Below are 21008 nucleotides of genomic sequence, written 5' to 3'. Positions count from 1 at the left end.
CTACTCTATTTTGGAAAGCAGCTTGTTACGTATACACATTCTGTGGAGTGGTTCATACACTTACCTGGCTAAGGATTGCCTATGTGTACTGGCATACAATATGATGTGAAGGCTGTAGACATAGGTCTATATGCTTTGAGGCCTGAATCTTACAACCCTTAATACTCAAAAAGAAAATAAAAGGCAACGCGAATCAAGACTAGGCCTGGAATACCTTAGTTGCACATTTTCTTATATGTGTGTTGAGAAGTACAAACATGCACACTAGATTTTCTACCTAAAAACATGATCTTTGGGCCAGGTGAGTATATGAATTACATCCCCCTCTCTCTTCTGTCAGCACACACACACACACACACACACACACACACACACACAGCTTCTATAGACCACTAACTAGTCTAACTGAACTGAAGGATACTTTTTAGTACTATAAAATTTGAAAAACGCTAAATCTATTTGTTTTCAGCATGATATCATACCTGTTGGTAGCAGAGCAGCTGTATTGTCTTGGTCAATCCTTGTTTTATACGTAAGAGCATAACATGAACCTAAAACACAGAAAGACTTCAGAGTTTAATTGCTTCTTTTTTAAAAGTCGTTATAATAAAAACAAACAAACAAAAACTAATATCATGTTCTTCAAAGAAACTGCAATAGTTAAACTAATCTGGGAATGCCACTTCTACTTGTTGTGATGTTACTTCTAGTAAAAATGTAAAGGTAAAGGGACATGGGTGGCGCTGTGGTCTAAACCACTGAGCCTCTTGGGCTTGCTGAATGGAAGGTCAGCAGTTTGAATCTGTGTGATGGGGTTGCTCGATCCCGTTGCTCTATCCCAGCTTCTGCAAACCTAGCAATTCGAAAGCACACCAGTGCAAGTAGATAGATCCTGCTGTGGCAGGAAGGTAAAGGGTGTTTCCGTGCACTCTGGCACTCGTCACCATGTCCCACTGCACCAGAAGCAGTTTAGTCATGCTGGCCACATGACCTGGAAAGCTGTCTGTTGGCCTAAAAGTGAGATGAGCGCCACACCCCATATTCACCTTTGATCAGACTTAACTGTCCAGGAGTCCTTTACCTTTTACCTTTACTTCTATTAACATCACAAGAAAATACTGCAATCAAGGACTACAACACCTAGCTTTCAACATCTACTGCAGCAAAAAACCAAACAAACAAACAACTCCTGCAGCCAGAAGACAAGGCACCAGTGCACTCAAAACCCTCAGAACCGTTATATTGGACACAATATTAGAGCCAAAGTATTCCGAGGCTGTTACAACTGAATGAAATGCGAAAAAGCAAAAACAAACAATAACACCCAATTTTTCTAAGGTGCTTCTCTTCAAAAATCCTTCAGGAGCCAAAGATTTTCCTTAAATTAATTACATTCCACCTTTACGAAACAGAATTTCAGTCATGCTTGCTTATTTATTTCAATGGTTTCTTACCTTTCTTCACAAATGTGTTAATAAATTCCTGCGTAACTAACTCATGAAGTGACAAATTCTTCACCAAGTAGTACTGCCCAACATCTGCAACTGTATTTTTTAGTGCTTCTGGGACTGCTCCACAGTCAGGGATAAAAAAAGACACCTATTCAGAGAACATTTGGGATATAAATGAGGTATTATGATCATTAATAAACAGACTGCAAAATACCTTTTATACAGCTCCACAGATAAACATTAATACAATGCTGGCTGTTTTATATTAAATAATACCTCAAACAAAGTAGTGTTTTTAACCTATTATGAACAGTTAGTATCCAAATACTTGTGCATTTGTAACCAATTCTTCTACCAAGAAAGTCAAGATGACAAGGATTTATCCTGCTTTATTCTCCCAGCATTCCTGTGTTAGGTATGCTGTCTGTAGGCTTGTTCAGGCTTAACACAGTTACAAACTACCTCTGCACATTTGCAAATGTTTGCAACAAAGTTTCTGGGACTGATCGAAGTCTGGAGTTCTCCAACATCTGTAGGGCCACAAGTATCCCCTCCTCCCCAAGGAAAGCATGCAAGAGGAAAACTGTAGCTCTACAAGCAATATGGACTGGATACAAAAGGCCACATGTGATATGTCCACGTTACATGCCTAAATAATTTTTGTTGTTGTTGACATCCATCTGTCTCAAGAGACAATGGAGTGTGCCTCTGGGGGCGGAGCTAAACTGCTGGAGAATCACAGTGCCCGTTGGTTGCAGAGCCTGGTAACTCGTAACTGCTGCCTCCTCTGTTGTTTTCACTGTGTTAGCAGCACTGAAGTGACCACTCTGGGGTGAAAACTTGGACAATGGGTATGGAAGTCCTAGGCTGCCCAAACTACATAATCCTGCTCCCCAGCCTGCTGATGTTGTCCAAAGAAATGGAAAGCAATACATTTAGCACCAGCTTGGCTGCAGGAGTTGTCAGAAGGAGGCATACAAGATGCCATCCATCTATCTAAGGGACTCCACTCCTGAAGATATCCTGCAAGGCAGTGAGTACTAAATACATTATACTGTTGGTATTAAGCTTTAATTTAATCCATACTTTCCCTTTTCCCTTCATTGTCTCATAAGCCCTTTAGTGTTATGCCTGTTAGACAGTTAAACCATTCTGTCAGGGAATATTTTATTCTTTGCACAACCCTCAGCAGAATTTTAAACTTGAAACCAGCAAAAAATTAAATAATACAGTAGCTTTGGAGTGATGTGCCAAGATACTTTTAGGTTTTAAAACTAAGGGCCGATTTGTAATAGGCCGATTTGTTTAAACGTGGGTCAACCCCACTCATGTCTGATTTTTAGAACAAAAGGTTCATGTAAGGGTGGTGAGTGAAGCTATCTTTAAACTCATAGCCATGCAGCTGTGTGTCACATCTAGTTTGGCCCATATTCTGTTTTAAGTATGTGCTTATTGAAGCCATGATTTTGGATTGTGTTACTGAATAGAATTGACACTGGTGGTTTTTAATCTGTTTTATGTTTTGTTCTTTTTAATTTCATTGGATGGCTGTGTTGGCGCTGTTCTTTAGTATAACATGCTGGTTGATATTTAATTTTATATGTACCGTAAGTTGGTTAAAGACTGAATAAATAATACAGTCTTGAATGGGTTGAGTTTTTAAAATGCTGTTCTCATGAGATAGAAACGTTAAATAAATACCACATTCTTAAAGATAATGTCTGAAACTATTAATGTATTGCAGCAAAAGCAATACAGTCTTGCAAGTACCTTAAATAACTAACATATATATTGTGGCATAAGCACTTGTGAAGAATGGTACATTTCACCAAAGGCATAAAACACTATATTCAGTTGGCAGAGGTGTGTGTCCATGGGCACATATTTTGCAGCCAACTGGCATCATTTGATATTACAAAAACCCACTCCCCAAGAAACCAACAATTGACAAAGAAGTGCGCAAGCACAAACAGGAACAAAAAAATTTGCAGAAGGGGCCTAGAAGAGATTTAAGGGCCTCAGACATTAGAACACCAGATTGATGGACTGGATGTAATGGACAGAAAGGACTGACATGACCCGAAACCAGGAAGAAGGGACGTTGGATAAAAATTAGAGATATCAAGGGAAATTCTTTTGTTAATTTTGGAATTAGTGCAACATTAATGAAATTTGAGGGAATATGCTGGAAAGGAATTAAATTGGCTTTAGTAGAAATGATTTTAAGGAGATATGTATGAATATGATGTAAATTTTGAAAATTTACGATTTTTAAGATAAGATAAGGTTAGAGAGATTAAGGTAAATTGAATAACAGACTATATTAAAAGATGGAAAGGTTATCTTGATTAATAAATAAGAGAGATTGTGAAGATTAATCATTTAAATTAAAATTGAGAAACATGGGAAGAATTTGCTGAAATAACGAATTAAACTAGAATACAAAAAGGGAGGTGTGAGGAGGTTCAAGAATTAAGCAAATGAAAAGTTGCAATCTGAGATTTGTATCTTTCTTCTTTCTTTTTTGGGTTTTTTTCCTCTTGTTCTATTTTTTGCTGTATACTTTTCCTCTTTTTCCCCCTCTGTGTTTCTTGTTTTTCTTTTTGTGTTTATGTATTGATGAAATTTTGAATAAATATCATTCAAAAAAATAAATAAAAATTAAATAATAATTATTATTGTCTGGGGGGAGGGGCTGGAACAGATATACACCCAATGCCTGAGCCAAATATAGATTGCCTACACCCTGTAATCAATAAAGCTGTGGCTATTAATAATCCAGATCATTGTCTGCCTGTGTTTATTAATCACATCTTACGTTGAGCCACTTCTGTGGCGGCGGGAGCCCACAAAAAAACAAACTTTGTGGTGAATTCCCTCACCTTTTTCTCCAGAAAGAAAGAAAAGGAAAAAAAATTAGGTAGGACCAATCAGAAAGCCACAAAATACTAATTTTAAGAACTATGATTTGGAAAACCGTTAAAAAGACATGCAATGAAATTCAACCAAGGGGAAGCGAGGAAGTCACTTAATAATGTTAATAAGTGTAATTTTTAATAAGGTTATGATTTATGTTTGTTTGTTTTATGCGTTTGTTTGTTTATAATGTGGTGAAAATCAATAAAAAACATTTTGAAAAAAGAAAGAAAGCCACAGAATAGTAAGCAAGGAACACTCTCCCCCTTTATCAGGATGGATAAATCAATAGAGGGGGGGAACTGCTTTGGTATTGAAGCCTTAACAGCTACACGGCCAAAAATTAAAACAAAACCCTGCCCTATAGCCTTAGAAGGAGCAGGACGCTAGGAGTTACCACGCATTTCAATAATTCGCCCCTTTTATCACTGCCACATGGCCATGAAACTCAGCAAGCACCGCCTAGGGGTTTCAATTTTACATAAAGGCTTTTAAGAAACGGCCATTCGCCACACCAGTAATCGCAGATACACCCGTGGAAGTCAGTGAGGCGGTGCAATCCTGAACCACCTCATCCCTCGGAAGCCACCAGCGAAGTTCGCACAGACTTGAGGCGCTCAGGATTCTCCTCAGGGGGAACCGCTACCCGCACTATCATCCCCAACCCCCACTCACCTGGCAATTGAAGGCGTGGTCCCGCACGCGGGCCGCGTGGCGGGACCGCTCGTGCCGCACGTGGCTCCCCTCGCACACCAGCACGTGACGGGGGCCCTCGCGGAGCCACCTCAGCGGGGCGAACATGCCGCGCCGCGTTCCCTTTCCGAGCGGCCGCGCGCGCGCCGAGGAAGCTGGAACCGGCCAATAAAAGGAAGGCGGGGCATAAGACGTCACTCGTTCGTAAGGGAGGCGGTCTGTGGGTTGGGAACAAGGGGCGGAGGGGAGGAGGTACGCGCATGCGCGCTCGCCGTTAGGGAAGCGCGATCGCCGTCGCTTTACAAAGGTTGCCCGCGCTTGATTTTGGTTTGAGGGACGGTTGAGAGAGGGAAGCGGCTGGGTGCTGAGGAAAGAAATAAAAGCCCTTCAGAGTGAATCATGGGACTCGTGAAAACACAAATTCATTCATTAATTAATAAAAAATATTATTATATTATATTATATTATATTATATTATAGTTCAGTGTGACTGTAGTTGACTCAGGGGAAGTCGCAATGCGAAAAGAACACAATTGAAAATGAAACTTTTTTTCTCTAATGACCTCATAGTGATGATATAACCTTTCAGGGCATTTATTTGCGCTTCGCCCTATGCACAATAAGGCTCAGGGGTCTTGAGCTGAACGGAGTTACATTTGAATAAAAGGCTGAAAATTACAAGAGTGCACTCATTTGTGGTGAAAACGCCATTAAAAAGGGCCCAGAATCTGGAAAGCTGACCATATGGGAATTTTTCAGAGCTAATAAGAGTGCCCACATCTCCAAAACTTTTAGCTGGCTTGCATTGAAAGTTCATTATATGGCCAGTTTGTTGGAAGGGGTTATTGGTTTTGTTTTATTCTCGTATCCGCATGTATTTTGTGTTCTCATGTTGTATTTTTATGTTCTTCAGGTGAAGGGTGGCATATAAATTTAATTAATGATGATGATGAAACATAATAACAAAATGGTACGCCATGCCAATATTCTGTTGGGTTTCCCAATACACAGGTCAGTATTGCAGCTACAAAAAGGCAGGTTTTCAGCTGGTGCCTTAGCTGGTTGATGCATTGATGGTAGCAGCCTTTCTTTTCTGGAGGCGGTTGCCAGGCAACAGCTCCTTCCCAGGTCCACTGAGGAAATGGAGCAGGGCTGAGCGGCTGGAACTTATTCATCCCATGTTAGAACTTCAGCATTCATCAGCTTTATAATATCCCTGCATGTGTCGATCTGGTGCCTAGGGTTGCATTTCAAATTACGGTATTTCCATCCACCTACCTCATGGGTAGGGGACGCGGGTGGCGCTGTGGGTTAAACCACAGAGCCTAGGACTTGCCAATCAGAAGGTCGGCGGTTCAAATCCTCGGCAGTTCAAATCCCCGTGTGGGGGTGAGCTCCTCCCGTTGCTCGGTCCCTGCTCCTGCCAACCTAGCAGTTCGAAAGCACGTCAAAGTGCAAGTAGATAAATAGGGACCGCTCCGGTGGGAAGGTAAACAGTGTTTCCGTGTGCTGCTCTGGTTTGCCAGAAGCGGCTTAGTCATGCTGGCCACATGACCTGGAAGCTGTCTGCGGACAAACGCCGGCTCCCTCGGCCTATAGAGCGAGATGAGCGTGCAACCAGTCGGTCACAACTGGACCTAATGGTCAGGGGTCCCTTTACCTTCACCTCATGGGTGCTGCTATGTGCATCATGCCTAGGTGTGTGTGTATATCTTGGGCCTCTTATAACACAGATGGAAACACGGCTATTTCTGTTCAAATGTGACTTGGGGACCTTTCTTACCGTACGACTGCAGCGCTCCCTTCCCCTGTAAATCGTTGTCCAGCCTATTGAAACTTAAGTCCCCTGCACAATAAATGCACCATTCTGTTCCGTACAGCACCTAGCGTATTGTTTTACATACACGTTAGACCAAAAGTAGTCTTGGCAATATGCAATTGCTGGATTCTGTTCAGTCATGAGTTTGCTAAGGGGAGAGAATGATACTGAGGAAAGACAGCCAATGGGCATAGGGCAACTTTCGAAACTGGAAGCAAGTTAAAACCCTATTCGTTAACCTCTTTGGATCACATAAGCCTAACATGGGGCTGTTGGAGTAAAATAAGATTATGCCACTCTGATCATTTTAGAAGACGCTGAAGGACAAGAACGTGACAAATCGATGATTTGCCTGCCTGCCAGTATTTACTCGGCTCTTTCTTCTGAAGTTACATCTCCAATCAATGTCTCTTTTATACGCGACTAAGACATGTTCTCTCAGGAGAGAAAAGCAAAGTGTTCCAGGTAATTGCATCTTAACAGCAGAAGAACATTATACTTAATGTTTGTGGATACTGGTTGAGGCAGGAGTTACCAAGTAACTGTTGCACATATTTTCATATGTGACAACAAAAGGGAATAATATTTTTCATGGAACATATCAACAAAGGTTATAGGAAATATAGAGTAAAAATAAATAAGCTGTAACTATTGGCATTTATATAACACTTTGTGGGAGCAATTCTGTGCACAAGAATCTGGTGTAAAGCAAGCTGGTGTAAATTAAGCTAGCATAAAGTTACACCAGATCCAAATGCTATTCAGCAGTAGAGCTGCTGTTCTGCCTAAGCCTGGCAAAGGGAAAACAAGCCTTTAAAAATGTTGTGTGTTGGGTTGCCACCTAAACATTAGGAAGAACTTCCTGACAGTAAGAGCTGTTCGACAGTGGAATTTGCTGCCAAGGAGTGTGGTGGAGTCTCCTTCTTTGGAGGTCTTTAAGCAGAGGCTTGACAACCATATGTCAGGAGTGCTCTGATGGTGTTTCCTGCTTGGCAGGGGGTTGGACTTGATGGCCCTTGTGGTCTCTTCCAACTCTATGATTCTATGGTCACATGACCAAGCTGAGTTGGGAATCAGTCAGCTGAGACAGAGATCTACTGCAGCCTAAGCTCATCCTCCTGGTGGATCTTGCCTTAGGATTGTCCTCTATGCGTATGAAATGTGTTAGGATTTTTGTCTCATTTAGTCCCACAACAGCCATGTGAAGTACTGGTAGTTTATGTTGGCTGTGAGATAGTTTGATAATTAAACAAAAGGCACTCATTGAATTTTATAACAAAAACTGCAACAGAAAATCCTGATTTGGATTGTGGCCATGGTATAGCAGTATATTATTAATAATAATACCATGGCGTATGTATGTGTAAGCCTTTCCCCTGTGCTGTGGCCCCTGTCCAAATCAATATTGTCTGTTTCCTCCTCTGTGACTAACATCAGTAACAGTAGCCAATGTAGACTGGAGCCTCAGCATAAGGGAAGGCTATTGCCTAAAATGATGATTTTGAAAGGATTCTATTTACTTACTAACATTGTTATATATGCCAAGTACTTCCTCTGTGTATTTTTCAGCCACGGGCACATTCTTACGGCTTTCTTACTGCTTGAATACTAAGAAGTATATCAGATTGCAGCACAGAGCAGAAAACTGAATTAAAGGGTAATGTAATTTTAATTTTCATGCATTCTGACTAATCTGTTGCAATTAAGGGCATAATTAAAATCTAATTATATAAAATTTATTCCTATACTTTAAATGCTTTATTTTTCACTGTACCATTTTGGAGTGCTATATTAGTATTCCAAGCATTTGTGCTTCTAATTATTTTCATACAATTACTTCGGTAAAATGAAACCTATGTGTTACATTCAAACAGTTGTTCATATAAAAGCCTGAAGTACATGGTGTAGTTATACTACATTCTAGCAGCCATATATTCCAGAAGTAATGAAGGTACATATATCTAAGTAATGACTCTTAATTTCAGGCTTGTGGGTTCAAGCCCCATGTAGTGCAAAAGATTCCTACATTGCAGAGGGTTGGACTTGATTATCCTTTTCTTCCCTCCCAACTCTTCAATTCTATGATTCTGTACTAGGAATTTCTATGATCTCATTTAGTTTTAGCAATGCTACAGCCTTAGAAACTCCAAGACCATTTACTAGTGTCATATAAAGGTAAAGGGACCCCTGACCATTAGGTCCAGTTGTGACCGACTCTGGGGTTGCGGCGCTCATCCCGCTTTATTGGCCGAGGGAGCCGGCGTACAGCTTCCGGGTCATGTGGCCAGCATGACTAAGCCGCTTCTGGCAAACCAGAGCAGTGTATGGAAATGCCGTTTACCTTCCCGCCGGAGCGGTACCGATTTATCTACTTGCACTTTGACGTGCTTTCGAACTGCTAGGTGGGCAGGAGCAGGGACTGAGCAACAGGAGCTCGCCCCATTGTGGGGATTTGAACCACCGAACTTCTGATCGGCAAGTCCTAGGCTCTGTGATTTAACCCACAGTGCCACCCGCATTTGCTGTAATTTAGCAATGTCAATGCAGGCAGTGGGATCTGCCCTATATCTTCTGCTGTGAAGACAGATGCAAATCATTCATTTAGATTCTCTGCAATCTCTTTATCATCTTTTAGCACAGGTTTCACTCTCTTGCCATCCCATGGAATGCAAAGTACCAGCCTCCAGCTGCTCCAGCCTCTTCATTTCCTTGGCATTTTTTAAAGGAACTGTAAGGGTGGGGGCAGTTGAAAGGGCACACACTAGGCAGGTGCCAAACTGGTTTCAGGGGCATATCTAACATGTAGGCTTTGTCTGATGTATGCTCATGGCTTCATCTCTCTCAACTGCTACATATAGCAGTTATTTTCTATTGCTATTTTATTCCCCTCTGACCACCTATAATTAATTTCTTTTCATTTGCTTTGTGTTAGCCCTCTCTTCTCAAAGCCGTGTTCTCATTTATTGATTTTGCGGGCCTATTATCTTTATAAAGAAAGACTACACAATGTAAAAGTGACAACATTAAGATTAGGGTGGTTTTTTTTAATACCTACCTATGTATCTTGAACATGCAGTGGGTTATCAAGATAGAAGTGTAATTGTACATTTTTTTTCTTTGCCAACCATCCTTCCAAATTAGCTGACTTAAAAGTAAACTATATGCTGTAATTTGCTGGGAAGGAAATGAAATGGGTAGTCTGACTTTTTTTCAATTTAGTTTTGATTAAGCATGGCAATGTAGTCCCAGGTGATTGAAAAATAATTATCCAATTTCTGGCTGCACGCTCAGAGCAATACTCAGGTTTTCAGTGTTCATACTGGCAATTTAGTTGCCAAAGGATTTTGCCGTTTATGATTTAATTAAAGATCTCTAAGCTGTACTCTGTTCTCATTTATATTGGTACAAAACATCTGGGCAGTGGAAGTTCTCAGTGCATAAAGCGGCATCAGTAAAAGTGAACTAAAGCAAAAATTCAGAGAACTTAAAGCAGTATGTTTTGAATTATGGGGGCTGCATGATCTTGCGCTGCAGCAAAGATGGCCTCCACTGTGCCGCTGCTCGTACCCGTGCAAGCTAGCTAGTACTTTGACAGCTCACCAGCCTAAGTCTGGGCTATAAAACAATTTGCATTCATGTTGCTACCCTTAGCAGCAACAGTTAACAGACAGGTAAAGGCACCGAGCAGTTCTCAGGATGCTGATGACTTTTTTGAAGTATGGCATCCATTTCTAACTTTCTCAAATGAAAACAATATGGTCTGGGATCCACCACATACACGTGGCTGGCTATTGAACAATGCACTCCATTGTTGAAACCATCTTGTCCTACTTGAGTGTGTGCAATTTGTTACTGTGTTGGAGGGATTTAATTTTGTAGCATGTATTTACTGAAGCATCTTTAAAACTAACACCCCCCTACAGATTGGTGGATTGGGCTGGTCTCAAGTAACATACTCCGGAGTTCACTTCTGAACCAAATTCCATTTTGGAGGATGAGCAGTAGCCTATCACAGGATGTATCTGTGTGTAGTAAATGCTTTTTAAAGATTCTAGTTGTGTGTGTGTTTTTTTAAGGAAAGGACTTCTTCACCTTTATTAGTTGTTCAAAGGAGGGAATTTCCCGCAGGTGTAGCATGTCCTCTATTTTGTCTGGCTTCTTGACACACAATTCACATAAAGCCAAAGCACTGTGAGGCACACTTCCCTGAAGTAAGTCAGCTGCAAACTTAATAAAGTGAATGTGCATTCAATAATGCCTAGATAGACCTCAGATGGATGGCTGTGATTTTGATTTAAGGTCTTTCTTTTCTGCTCCAATATCGTTTGCAAATATTGTTTGCAAATAATATGGAAATGAATGCTAAACTTGTGCTATATTTCAGTTTAGTTCCACTATATCCCATTATTAGTTTCAAACACCAAAGTGTGCCTATGATTACAGCCCTGATTCTAGATAACAGCATCAGGCTTAGTTTGGCATGTGGTTTAATTTGCGCCAGGGTTTAGCTCAATGCTGTTTTTCAGAGACAAGCTTTGACCTGCATATGTGAAGTAAAAATACAGTGAGTCTGAGGATAACACATACTTCCACACTTCCTAACAGAGACTCATCGAGTGGTAGAGTTGGAAGGGGCCATACAGTCCAACCTCTCGCAATGCAGGAATCTGAGTTAAAGTATATGGTCACCATTGAGGAACAATTCATTCAAGCATGTCTAGCCATAATAGGGCATGCACTCCAGCAATAGAATATCATTTACAAACTGGGTGGCCATGAAGACAATCTACAAATCCTGTGACTGTGAAAGATGCCCATCATTTAATCGCAATCGCATGCAGATCAACAAGCAGCCAAGTTAAGCTTCTCTGCTTGACCAGCTGCACCAAAGGAAGGCAGGGGGAAAGAAAGCTTTCTGGGCCTGAGATAATGACTTTTAGATACATTTGAGCTCAGCGCGTCTTGCTTTACATAGAGTCTTCAACTCTGTACAGTACTTAAGTTAGGATTGTAGTGGTACCATTTCTAAGGCACTGACTGAAATAGTTGCAGCTTTCCCCTGGGCATTATCCATCGAAGTTGCCAAAAGCAGGAGAGGAAGGAAAAAGGGGGAGCTGCCTCAGGAACAGCTTCCTGTGGCGAAGAGAGGGCTGCCTCTGACATTTCATTTCCTCCCTGCGCCAGGGAGCAGCCCAAACGGAGTCTTACTACTGCTCGGCAACGCCACTTATGAGGAGGGGGAACTCCCGGTGGGCGTGGCGGGGCCAAGCCTCCTGCAAGCCAAAAGCATTCTAGGACTCTTTCAAGTCCGGATTCGAAGGGGCGCTTCCCCCTTTTACTTCTCACCCCTCGCCCCCGCCGCATACACACCCCGAGGAAAGGGTTAGGCACGCTCCCCCGCCCGGGACTGCGAGAGAAACAGCTACGTGCTTTGTAGCCTGTGGCGAATGTCTTTCCTGACTGGTTCCTGTGGGAGGTCCCGCCCCGCCCCACACTTCCCCGAGGGTGGGGAGGGAGCGCAGGAGGCAGGGAAAAGGGGGCGCGCCCCCTTCGCCCAGCGCGCCACGGGCTTCAGCGAGCAGCCTCGCAACTGCGACAAAGCGACCCTGCTCGGAAAGCGGACCGGACCCCCCGACGGCCGCCGCTCGGATGGAAACTTAGGAAGGGAGGGCGGAAGCCCCGGACTCGGCCGAGAACGAGCGAGGCGCCGCGTCGGCGTCATGCTATGGAGAGCAGGGGTCCCGCGGTGCTGGGCTTGGGGCAACTGCTAGCTTCCTTCGGCGAACGCCCGGCGGCTGAGGAGGTCGCCGCGGCCGCGCCATGGCGAGCGCCGGGCAGCGCGGAGGCGGGAGGAGGAGGCGGCGGCAGCAGCGTCGTCGAGCGGGAGAAGAAGAAGGAGCTTCCCGAGGAGGCGCTGCTGGAGTTGCGCCGCCGCCGCGGGCGCTCGCTCTCCCTGCCCGCCAGCCCGACGCTGGCGGCCGCGCGGCTCTTCCCGCGGGGCCGCCTCGAGGGGGACAGTGACGGCGACCAGGACGACGACGAGGACGGAGGGGGGCCGTCGGCGTCGGGGGGCGGCAGCGGCAACTGCTGCACCAAGTGCAAGAAGCGGGTGCAGTTCGCCGACTCGCTGGGCTTGTGCCTGGCCAGCGTGAAGCACTTCAGCGCCGCCGAGGAGCCGCAGGTGCCGCCCGCCGTCCTGTCCCGCCTGCAGAGCTTCCCCATGCGCCAGAAGGACTTCGAGGAGTTCAGCGCCGCCCTGGCGGGCCTGGGCGCTTGCGCCGCGCCGGCCTTGCGCCCGCTGCACTTGCCTCAGGCGCTCCAGTTGGCGCCGCCGCCGCCGCCGCCCGACGGGCCCGGGCGGCTGCAGGGCCAGCGCGTGTGCCTGGAGGAGGCGACGGGCACGGCTCGGGCCGGGGCCCCCACAGACGTGCGCGGCGTGGTGAGGGTGCTCAGCTGCCCGGGCCCCAAAGAAGTGACGGTGCGCTACACGTTCAACGAGTGGCTCTCCTTCTTGGACACCCCCGCGGCGCCGCTGCCCCCGCCGCCGCCCGCGGACCCCCCGGAGCCCTGCAGCCCCGTCGAGCGCTACCAGTTCACCCTGTGCCTCCCGCCCGGTCTGCAAGAGGGCACGGCCGTGCATTTCGCCATCTGCTACCGCAGCCAGCAGGGCGAGTACTGGGATAACAACGGCGGGGCCAATTACACCCTTAGCAGCCCGGAAAAATCCGCGCCTCCCTTTTATTGACACCGACCAGGCGCCCGTCAGCTTGCCTTCCTCGGTTGCCAGAGAACCTCGGAGCAAGGAGCCAGCTGTGCTTTGCCTCGCACCGCGTGCTTTACAGCCTTCCGAGCCCCGCGACCTCCAGGAACTGCCATCACCTTGCCTTTGTGCCTTCCACCCCAATCCTTTGGAAAGCGGATGGGGTGGCCAACCGTGCCTTTGCACTTACCTTAGCCTCGCTGCAGCCAACCTAGTTCAAGTTGGAGCAAAGGAGAAGCCTTGTAGGGCATCAAGTGAGAAGGAAATGTGGAAATCAGGGCCTGACAATGGGAGAGAGAAGGACAAAGCAGCAACCTGAATGTTACCTGCTTTCTGCTCCAGGCAAACACTGATATGACCTGGTGTCTATAACTGGGGGAGTGACTGATGCTGTGAAACATCCCTTTTTGTGGGGGGAAGTATGCCCCTCTGGAGCTAGAGAGTGGAGTTTGCTGTTCTGGAAGCTTGCAAGAGGTGTGGTGGGGGGTGGGGGACCATTTCTGACCTGTGCCTTCCATTATTCCTGTACAGGAAATGACCTGTGAAAGCCAAGAAGGATGCAACTGAATTACAGAAGTCTCTCTGAGAACCAAGCAAACAGAGCTGTTCAAAATACACATGCACGGCTGAGTACTTCCCTGTTATAACTTGAACACCGAGCCTTTTCTTTACACTAATAAACTAGAGGCACTTTGTCTTCCACCAGAGGGATAATGTGCTCTTATTTCTGTAACACAGATGGGGAAGGACCTTTTGGCAGAAATCTTAACAGATATTGGCCAAGGGCTTGATGAAGAGGAGTTGTGGTTTTTTTGGTCTGTTTTTGAAAAAGGGAACTTTTGTGGCTACTTGTTTGTTGTTTTTGTTTGCACTGGTGATTTAGTCTTGGTTCCAGTCACATAGCATGTTAAGAAATTATCACTTAAAGCATATCATCACATGTGGGCTTTCAAGGTCTAAGGAGGTGTGAAATGTCTGTCTACTAGAAAATCCACACTGGGATGTAATAGCCCTTTAGGAAAGGTGTTTAGAGTTCTGTGACCAAATGAAAATGAACTTGCTGTAGCTGTGTAGAAGAGGGAATTTCGGCAGGTTTGGGTTTTCCTGCTGAAATTCATCCTTCTCCACAACTATTGGAAGTTCTGGAGCCCCGCCTTCCTTTGCATCCAATCCCGCTTATGTTTGCTCCCTGCTTCTGGCTGGATTGTAGCTGCTGCCAACACACAGAATTAAGCTTTTTGCAAACTGTGGACACACACTTCAGGGTTTTGTAAAAGTTGATGCATGCATGTGGTAGCGGCAGCTGCATGTATCTAGCTGGTAGTGAGGAAGGCAAGCAGGATTAAATAATAATAATCCTTAGCTGGACTACTGCATAGCTGTTGTGTGGATCATCATCCTTGGTGTGTGCCGATTGACTACTAGGTGCTTTAAAATGTAAACCCATTCAGTATTCCTGAAGCTTCTCTTGAGATGACATACCTGTGGCAGTAGCTGCTGAGAGAGCAAGCAACTTTCTTGTGTGATCCACTTCCTCTGGATGTCCCATCTCTGTAACTTGGTTGAGTCCTTTGAAGGGCCTCTTACTTTGAAACTTAATGCACTTTTACAACCCTAAATGGTTAAAAAAAACCACAACAATCACAAAAGCTAGCTGCAGCCTTGCTACAACTCAGGCTGTGAAGTGTTTAGTAGGAGCAATCATTCTGGGAAATTAGCTGCTAAAACAGGAACAACTTGATGACCACTTAATTGGTGTCTTTGGGACTACTATTAACTAAAGTGGCCGCTGAATAGCACCTTTAGAAGCCTGTCTAGCAGTCAAATTGTATTAAGGTCTCCTCTCCAGTCATGATAAAATGGTCTAATGACCAAAAGTGACAATTAATTGAATTGCCTTTCAAGGGCAAACTCATTTCTTAGCATGCTCTTTCTTACAGTATTCACTTTCTAAAACTTGGAATGGTAGGCTCTTTCCTGCCTGGGATTTGGGGAAAATATTGCTGGCACCACTTCCGATTTTTGTACTTTTCTTCACCCTTCATAAGGGTGTCAACCTTAGCCTTCTTTTCTCAAGTAAGGTGACTCAGTAGGTCAGTAGTATGAAACATCTGCCATGTTGAGGGATCCTGTATGGGTTTGTATGAATGCAATAGACTGGCATACCCTCCAAGGTGAAGGGAGATGTGAGCAGGGGTAAGCTTTGCAGAGCCATATTTGGGTTTATATATGCCTCACTTTGTCCAGTTGTAGCACTGTGCAACCACAACTTATATAATGAAGCATCACCTTAAAGGTTGCTTTAGGAATGTATCTCTAGGAGATTAAGGGGCACTTAGCATTGTAATGAACATGGGGTTTGTGGTGTGCACACATCAGTCTAAAGGTCTCGCCCAGGCATGGTTCCCGAGCGCCACACATGCACTGTGTTTTCAGAAGCTTGTCCCTATTTACGTTATATTTCCACGACACTGCTCTTCCCTGTTGTGTATGTAGCAGTTGAGAATTCCTTATCTCAGTGGTACGCAATTGGTGACCTGTGGACCCCAAGAGGTCCACTTAACCCACCCAGGGGTGGTCCATGGCACCATTCACATAACTAAACCTATCACAGAGGTATCAAAATTTTCAAAAGTAAGGGGTCCATGGCTTGGCTTTTGAAAAACAGGCGGTCCACAGTACTTAGTTGATTCAGAACCATTGCCATAGCTGCTTCTTGGTGCACTAGCTATGCAGAACATAATCCTTCTGCGCTTAATATAACATTACAAAATAATAATTTGGATTCTTGTTTGGAAATTTTATGATGTGTTTATAAAGTGTTAAATGGCTGCTCTTCCCCCTTCATTTTTTAAACAGAGAAGCTGACTGTGACTCCTACTGTAACCTTGGACTCTGCAGTTGATAACTGTTGGGGACAAAAGTTAAAATGTAGTTGAAGCCTTCTTGTTGCAGGGCAGTGGGACAGAAGTGTAGGGTATCTCTGTGTACATGCCAAGAGCAACACTGCCTTTCAGTGTACTTCGAAAAATACTGTTTTCCTTCAGCTAGAGTAGCAGTTTTCTCAACATTTTGGAAGAACTTGTTCTGGTCACTTTTTGAAAAAAAAAATACTATATTGCAGATGCAGAGAAACCCTGCGGGGTTTCTATTTTTCTTTTAAAACTAGTTTCCAAAATGTATTAAATTAAATGTAGCAATGAATAAGCAAGCACGAGTGCACAAATTCTCCTGAACACCACACGTTCCTTTTCCTTGGATAAAAAACTGATGCCATGTCAAAGAGCCCGCAGTGAGTCATAATGCGGTCAGCATAAACTTTGACGCTCCTACCACCTTAAGTGGTAAAGATGCTAGGTTGTGGGGGATGGGGGAAAATATATATTTTCCCATGGGATAATTTTTTTGTATACCCGAGAGCCAGTGGAAGACATAGGTGAGTGTTTTGGTTAGGAAATGTGATACCTTTTTTAAAAAAACCCCACAGGGCTTGAATAAGCACTTTTAGAAATGTAAAATTAGGTAGCCTTTGACTTCTTGCCAGCTCAGGTGGCTTAGGGTGCCTTTTCCTCTGCCCCCCCCAACGTTTATTTCCATAAACTATTGGGGGGGGGGGCGAGAGAAACTACTGGTAGTTCTTGCCTGAGATATTCAGAGGGAATGAACAGAGCTGTTAGCCGATATGTCAGAACTGCATACTGTCTTGAACAAGATCATTCTCAGCAAGCAAGGAGCAAATCTCTAGCATGCTATTCTGGCAAAAACTGGTAAGAACTGGTTTTGCACACTGTAGAGTTCCTCCTGTATTTGCTGTGAATAATCTTGTTGGAACAGCATTCAGAGGAGACCGAGTTCCCGGAGATATCTGGAATTGTGCACAGTATTCTAAATATGGATTGCATTCTGCGTGTAAATGATCACCCTCTCCTTCCAGAGGAATGTCAAATATGCTTCTGTTTTTAGTGCCTTTAGAGGAATATAGGGAAGGGTGAGTTGGGTGGGTGAGTTTTTTTGTTTCTGTTAGACGTGCTGGAGGAATTCTCTCGGATGCTTTAATAAGCAAGAATTGTAAACCTTGATGAATAAAAATGCCTTTTCCTGTGAGTTAATGAGGTTGCTTGTCTGCTACATACGACTACATCAATTTTTGTCTTCAGTGTAATCTTTCTTGTGTGTATATCTATCCCATAACTGCTGTACAAACATAACCAGATTGTAGAGGAGGAGAGGAGATTTTCAAGCACCACAACCCTTTGTTCAATAAAGGCTTATTGGGTTGGCAGCCTTAGATGTTTCTTTTAAATGGGACTCAAATTAAGCAAAGGTTTTGTTTGCTTTCATTTGCTTTTACCCAAGATGGTTGGTTCTTATTTTCTTAAGTTAGGACTTCGGTGTTAACAGATGTTGAGACATAGAATGAAATAATGTGACCAATAAACTTCTGCCCCTTCTCTATGCCTGAGTTTGCCAAATTTCCCAAACATACTGTCTAGTTCCTAAAAGTACATCTCAAGCTCTTTGACTCTTCTGAAATTTGGAGATTTTAAAGAAGTTAACTCTTAAATGTTTAGACTCATTTAATGTTTTCCTCTTTTTTGGCAGGTACAGTTCCAGATGTCTGCATTTTGAGTGCTAGCAGAGCTTACTCTCAACTTTGCTAGTGTGTACCAGGTCTGGAAACAATAAGAGATTCTGCAGCCATCTGGATTAAAATAAGAAAGAAAAGGAAAATGTGTATTAAGCCAAAACAAATATTGTATATTAAAACTTCAGTCTGGGTTCTAAAAGATACTGCAGCTGGTTAAAATCTTATTTGAAGTAAGAGGCACCATATAAGTGTCTGTCCTGCAGATGTCCTGAAGCTAAAAGTGCCTTCAGGGAAGTGCCTTCATTTATCAAAAACAAAAGAAAATGCAAAAGTATAGAGACATGCCAGGCGTTTACCCAGAAACTATTAATGCTGTATTGACATTTTCTGTCATGGTATCATGTCTAAGTAGAGGTTAAGCTGAAAATGGTGATAGCAGTAGGAATGAAGAGGCAAGTGAAAAGCATTATAAATTAGCTTTAGTGTTCGCCTTTAGGTGCAGGGTTATTTCCATTTTAAACAACTAGATTGTTTATTTTACAGTGCTTAAGGTTGAGTGCAATTTACCCATCAATTGTAATCTGATCTTGGCCATGTGTATGAAAGTGACAGGCAAAACTGCTGAATATAGTTAAGACTGTGTAAATCGACTTAGGGCTTTTTATGCGTTTCTGGTGTGGCTTTCTGTGCCGCTTGCCATTATCACAATATCAGCAGCATATGGTGAGAAGGAAGAGAAATAAAAATGGATGCTAAACATCTTAGTTTGGGGTGGAACTTGGGATCTTCTGGCTTATATAGAATCTCCATCTGCCCAAGTAAGCATGTAGGAATGATGTTCAATTGATTGAAACCACTGATGGCACTACTCGTACAAGCAAACTATTGGTGGTTGCGTTCGGATATCAGCCTTCCAGGGCCGTCTTGTCCATAGGTGCTAGGGGTGCGGGGCATCCGGGTGCTGGGCTCTCAGGGGCGCCAGGCCGAGAATCGAGTCGGGGGAGGAGCCCGCCCATCGGTCAGAGCGCTGTGGCGGGCTCTTCTGCTGTGGGTGGCTCTGTGCTGTGAGTTTGGGGGCCAGCAAGGCACTGAGGCGGCTGGCCGGCTCCGCCTTCCTGTGCCCCTGGGACTGGGCAACCTGGCGGGGGGGCACCGGGCAGATCTTTGCACCCCGGCACCGCATATGCTTAAGACAGCTCTGCAGCTTCAATGAACGCTTCTAGGATACCATTAACTTGCAGAACACCACTTTCTTCAGGTAAATGCATTCTGTCTGACGAACGGTAGACACTCACAATAATATACAGAGCTGGCTTTGTCATTCTTCCCTAAGCTGCCCTACGTGTGCCTGCCTGGAAACTGCAATTACGCTTGTCTGGAGGAGGTTCTGCGATGGCTGCTTTGTAGAGGAGTCATGTAACTTGTATGGTGGAACTGTTTAGGTGCAATAGTTAAGAAGCCTTTGTTTACTGTAATTCCTTTAGAAGCATGGCTACGGTAATTCTGTGTCATGAGATCTGTCCGGCTGCATGCTGGTAGCCACGCTGTAGGAACTCAAGCCTCTGTAATTAGTATAGGTCTGTATGACAGGAGACGAAACCTATTGATTGCAGCTTGGTGGCCATGAATGCACGCCAAGTGCAGTACACACCCAGGTTTACTTAGCCCTGGGTATTGTGCCAAGCACGGTTGGTGGATCATAAATTCTTTGGAACATTCCCTTAAATCTAGCAATTGTGGACATGGCCTATGAGGTTTAACCTGCTTTCTTAAAGGCTCTCCATGCCTTTTTTTGATTGGACTCTCAAGTGCATGGGAGCAATCTGGTGTCTACAGATGTAGCAGATTGTTAATCATGTTTGCTAGTAAAAAGACTGGATGTTTTTGTAAGTTTCAGAAAATTGTTGCGTTCTTTTGACCTTTGAAATAGCAAATAGCCTAATTTTGGTGCCTGACATTTCAGCAGAGATTTGGACTCGATAAGGAGGCTGATAGGATCAGCAATATGTTCGAAGCAACTCCTTCCCTTCTCCCATCCCCTCGCCACCACCTTTGTACAGTGCTTATCAATTGATGAATAAACTGGAACATTTCTTGTTGCTGTAAACAGGGGGCTGGGGGAGGGGGGGAATCTCTTCCTCATATGTCTATAAAGAAACCAAATTTCTGGTGTCAACTAGTATGAGGATCCAAGAGCTTGGGGAAGGAGGGGGAAGCATTGATTAAAAACAATGCACTTGAATGCTTTACTGAAGAGTAAAGGCTGAATGCGGTGCTACAGTCAAACTTGCTTCTAGTGGTTGTTTCATAATCTTGTGTAGCTTCTAGATCCCCAGCTGAAGTGAGAGCGCTACTTATAATGCATAACACACACAGTATATTTTCACAAGGTCCAATGGTGTCCAATTTTTTTTTTTTTTTTAAGTCTATGGTCACGGAGTTCACAAGGTGACAACCAAATGGTTATTCTCACCATGCTTGTAACCTTCTCAGAAGCACTGGCTTAACTATTGGGAGGCATACTGTTAAGGCTAGATGTACCGTATTTTTCGCTCCATAAGACGCACCAGACCATAAGGTGCACCTAGGTTTGGGAGGAGGAAAACAAGAAAAAAATATTCTGAATCCCAGAAGCCAGAACAGCAAGAGGGATTTGGCTTCTGGGATACCGTGTGGTTGTTCTGGCTTCTGGGATAACCGCGCCAAGCCTCTTCAGGGCAGCGGGATGAAGGCTCCCCCTGCCCGAAGAGGCTGCATGCGGCTAAGGCAGAAGCCAGGACA

At 44.2% G+C, this 21008-nt stretch overlaps 2 protein-coding genes and 1 long non-coding RNA gene across 8 annotated transcripts in view; 2 read left to right on the top strand and 1 right to left on the bottom strand.

The window, feature by feature from the left end:
• RPP40 (ribonuclease P/MRP subunit p40) overlaps positions 1–5181 on the bottom strand; it is a 39080-nt gene extending 33899 nt beyond the window's left edge. For both annotated transcript variants that reach the window (XR_013988924.1, XM_081014938.1), the window contains exons 1-3: positions 5043–5181; positions 1455–1599; positions 483–551 (exon numbers count right to left, since the gene is read on the bottom strand). Coding sequence is in view for 1 of the 2 variants with exons in the window: in XM_081014938.1 (XP_080871064.1) it covers positions 483–551; positions 1455–1599; positions 5043–5168 (340 nt within the window). In the remaining variant the exon portion in view is untranslated. The remainder of the gene's footprint in view (positions 1–482; positions 552–1454; positions 1600–5042) is intronic.
• On the top strand, positions 5182–20513 carry LOC308482112. Of its 5 annotated transcripts, XR_013989041.1 has the most exons (5): positions 5333–5367; positions 5974–6071; positions 7191–7344; positions 8449–8536; positions 10803–10929. It is a non-coding gene; the product is annotated as an uncharacterized lncRNA (long non-coding RNA). The 5 variants fall into 5 exon arrangements; XR_013989039.1 differs by lacking the exons at positions 5333–5367; positions 5974–6071 and adding an exon at positions 5182–5264; XR_013989040.1 differs by lacking the exon at positions 5974–6071 and having other exon boundaries at positions 5330–5367.
• PPP1R3G (protein phosphatase 1 regulatory subunit 3G) lies at positions 12181–17921 on the top strand. The gene has a single exon (XM_081014966.1). The coding sequence runs from the start codon at positions 12605–12607 to the stop codon at positions 13622–13624; it is 1020 nt and encodes a 339-aa protein (XP_080871092.1). The 5' UTR covers positions 12181–12604; the 3' UTR covers positions 13625–17921.
• Positions 20514–21008: the final 495 nt, after the last annotated feature.

The sequence above is a fragment of the Podarcis pityusensis genome (assembly GCF_964106645.2).
Source record: "Podarcis pityusensis genome assembly, chromosome: 7".
Lineage (NCBI taxonomy): Eukaryota > Metazoa > Chordata > Lepidosauria > Squamata > Lacertidae > Podarcis > Podarcis pityusensis.
The sequence above is the reverse complement of the archived record's forward strand: the minus strand, read 5'-3'. Positions and strand labels throughout refer to the sequence as shown.

Coding starts and splice junctions, on each gene's coding strand:
- PPP1R3G (XM_081014966.1), top strand. CDS start 12,605: ATGGAGAGCAGGGGTCCCGCGGTGCTGGGCTTGGGGCAACTGCTAGCT.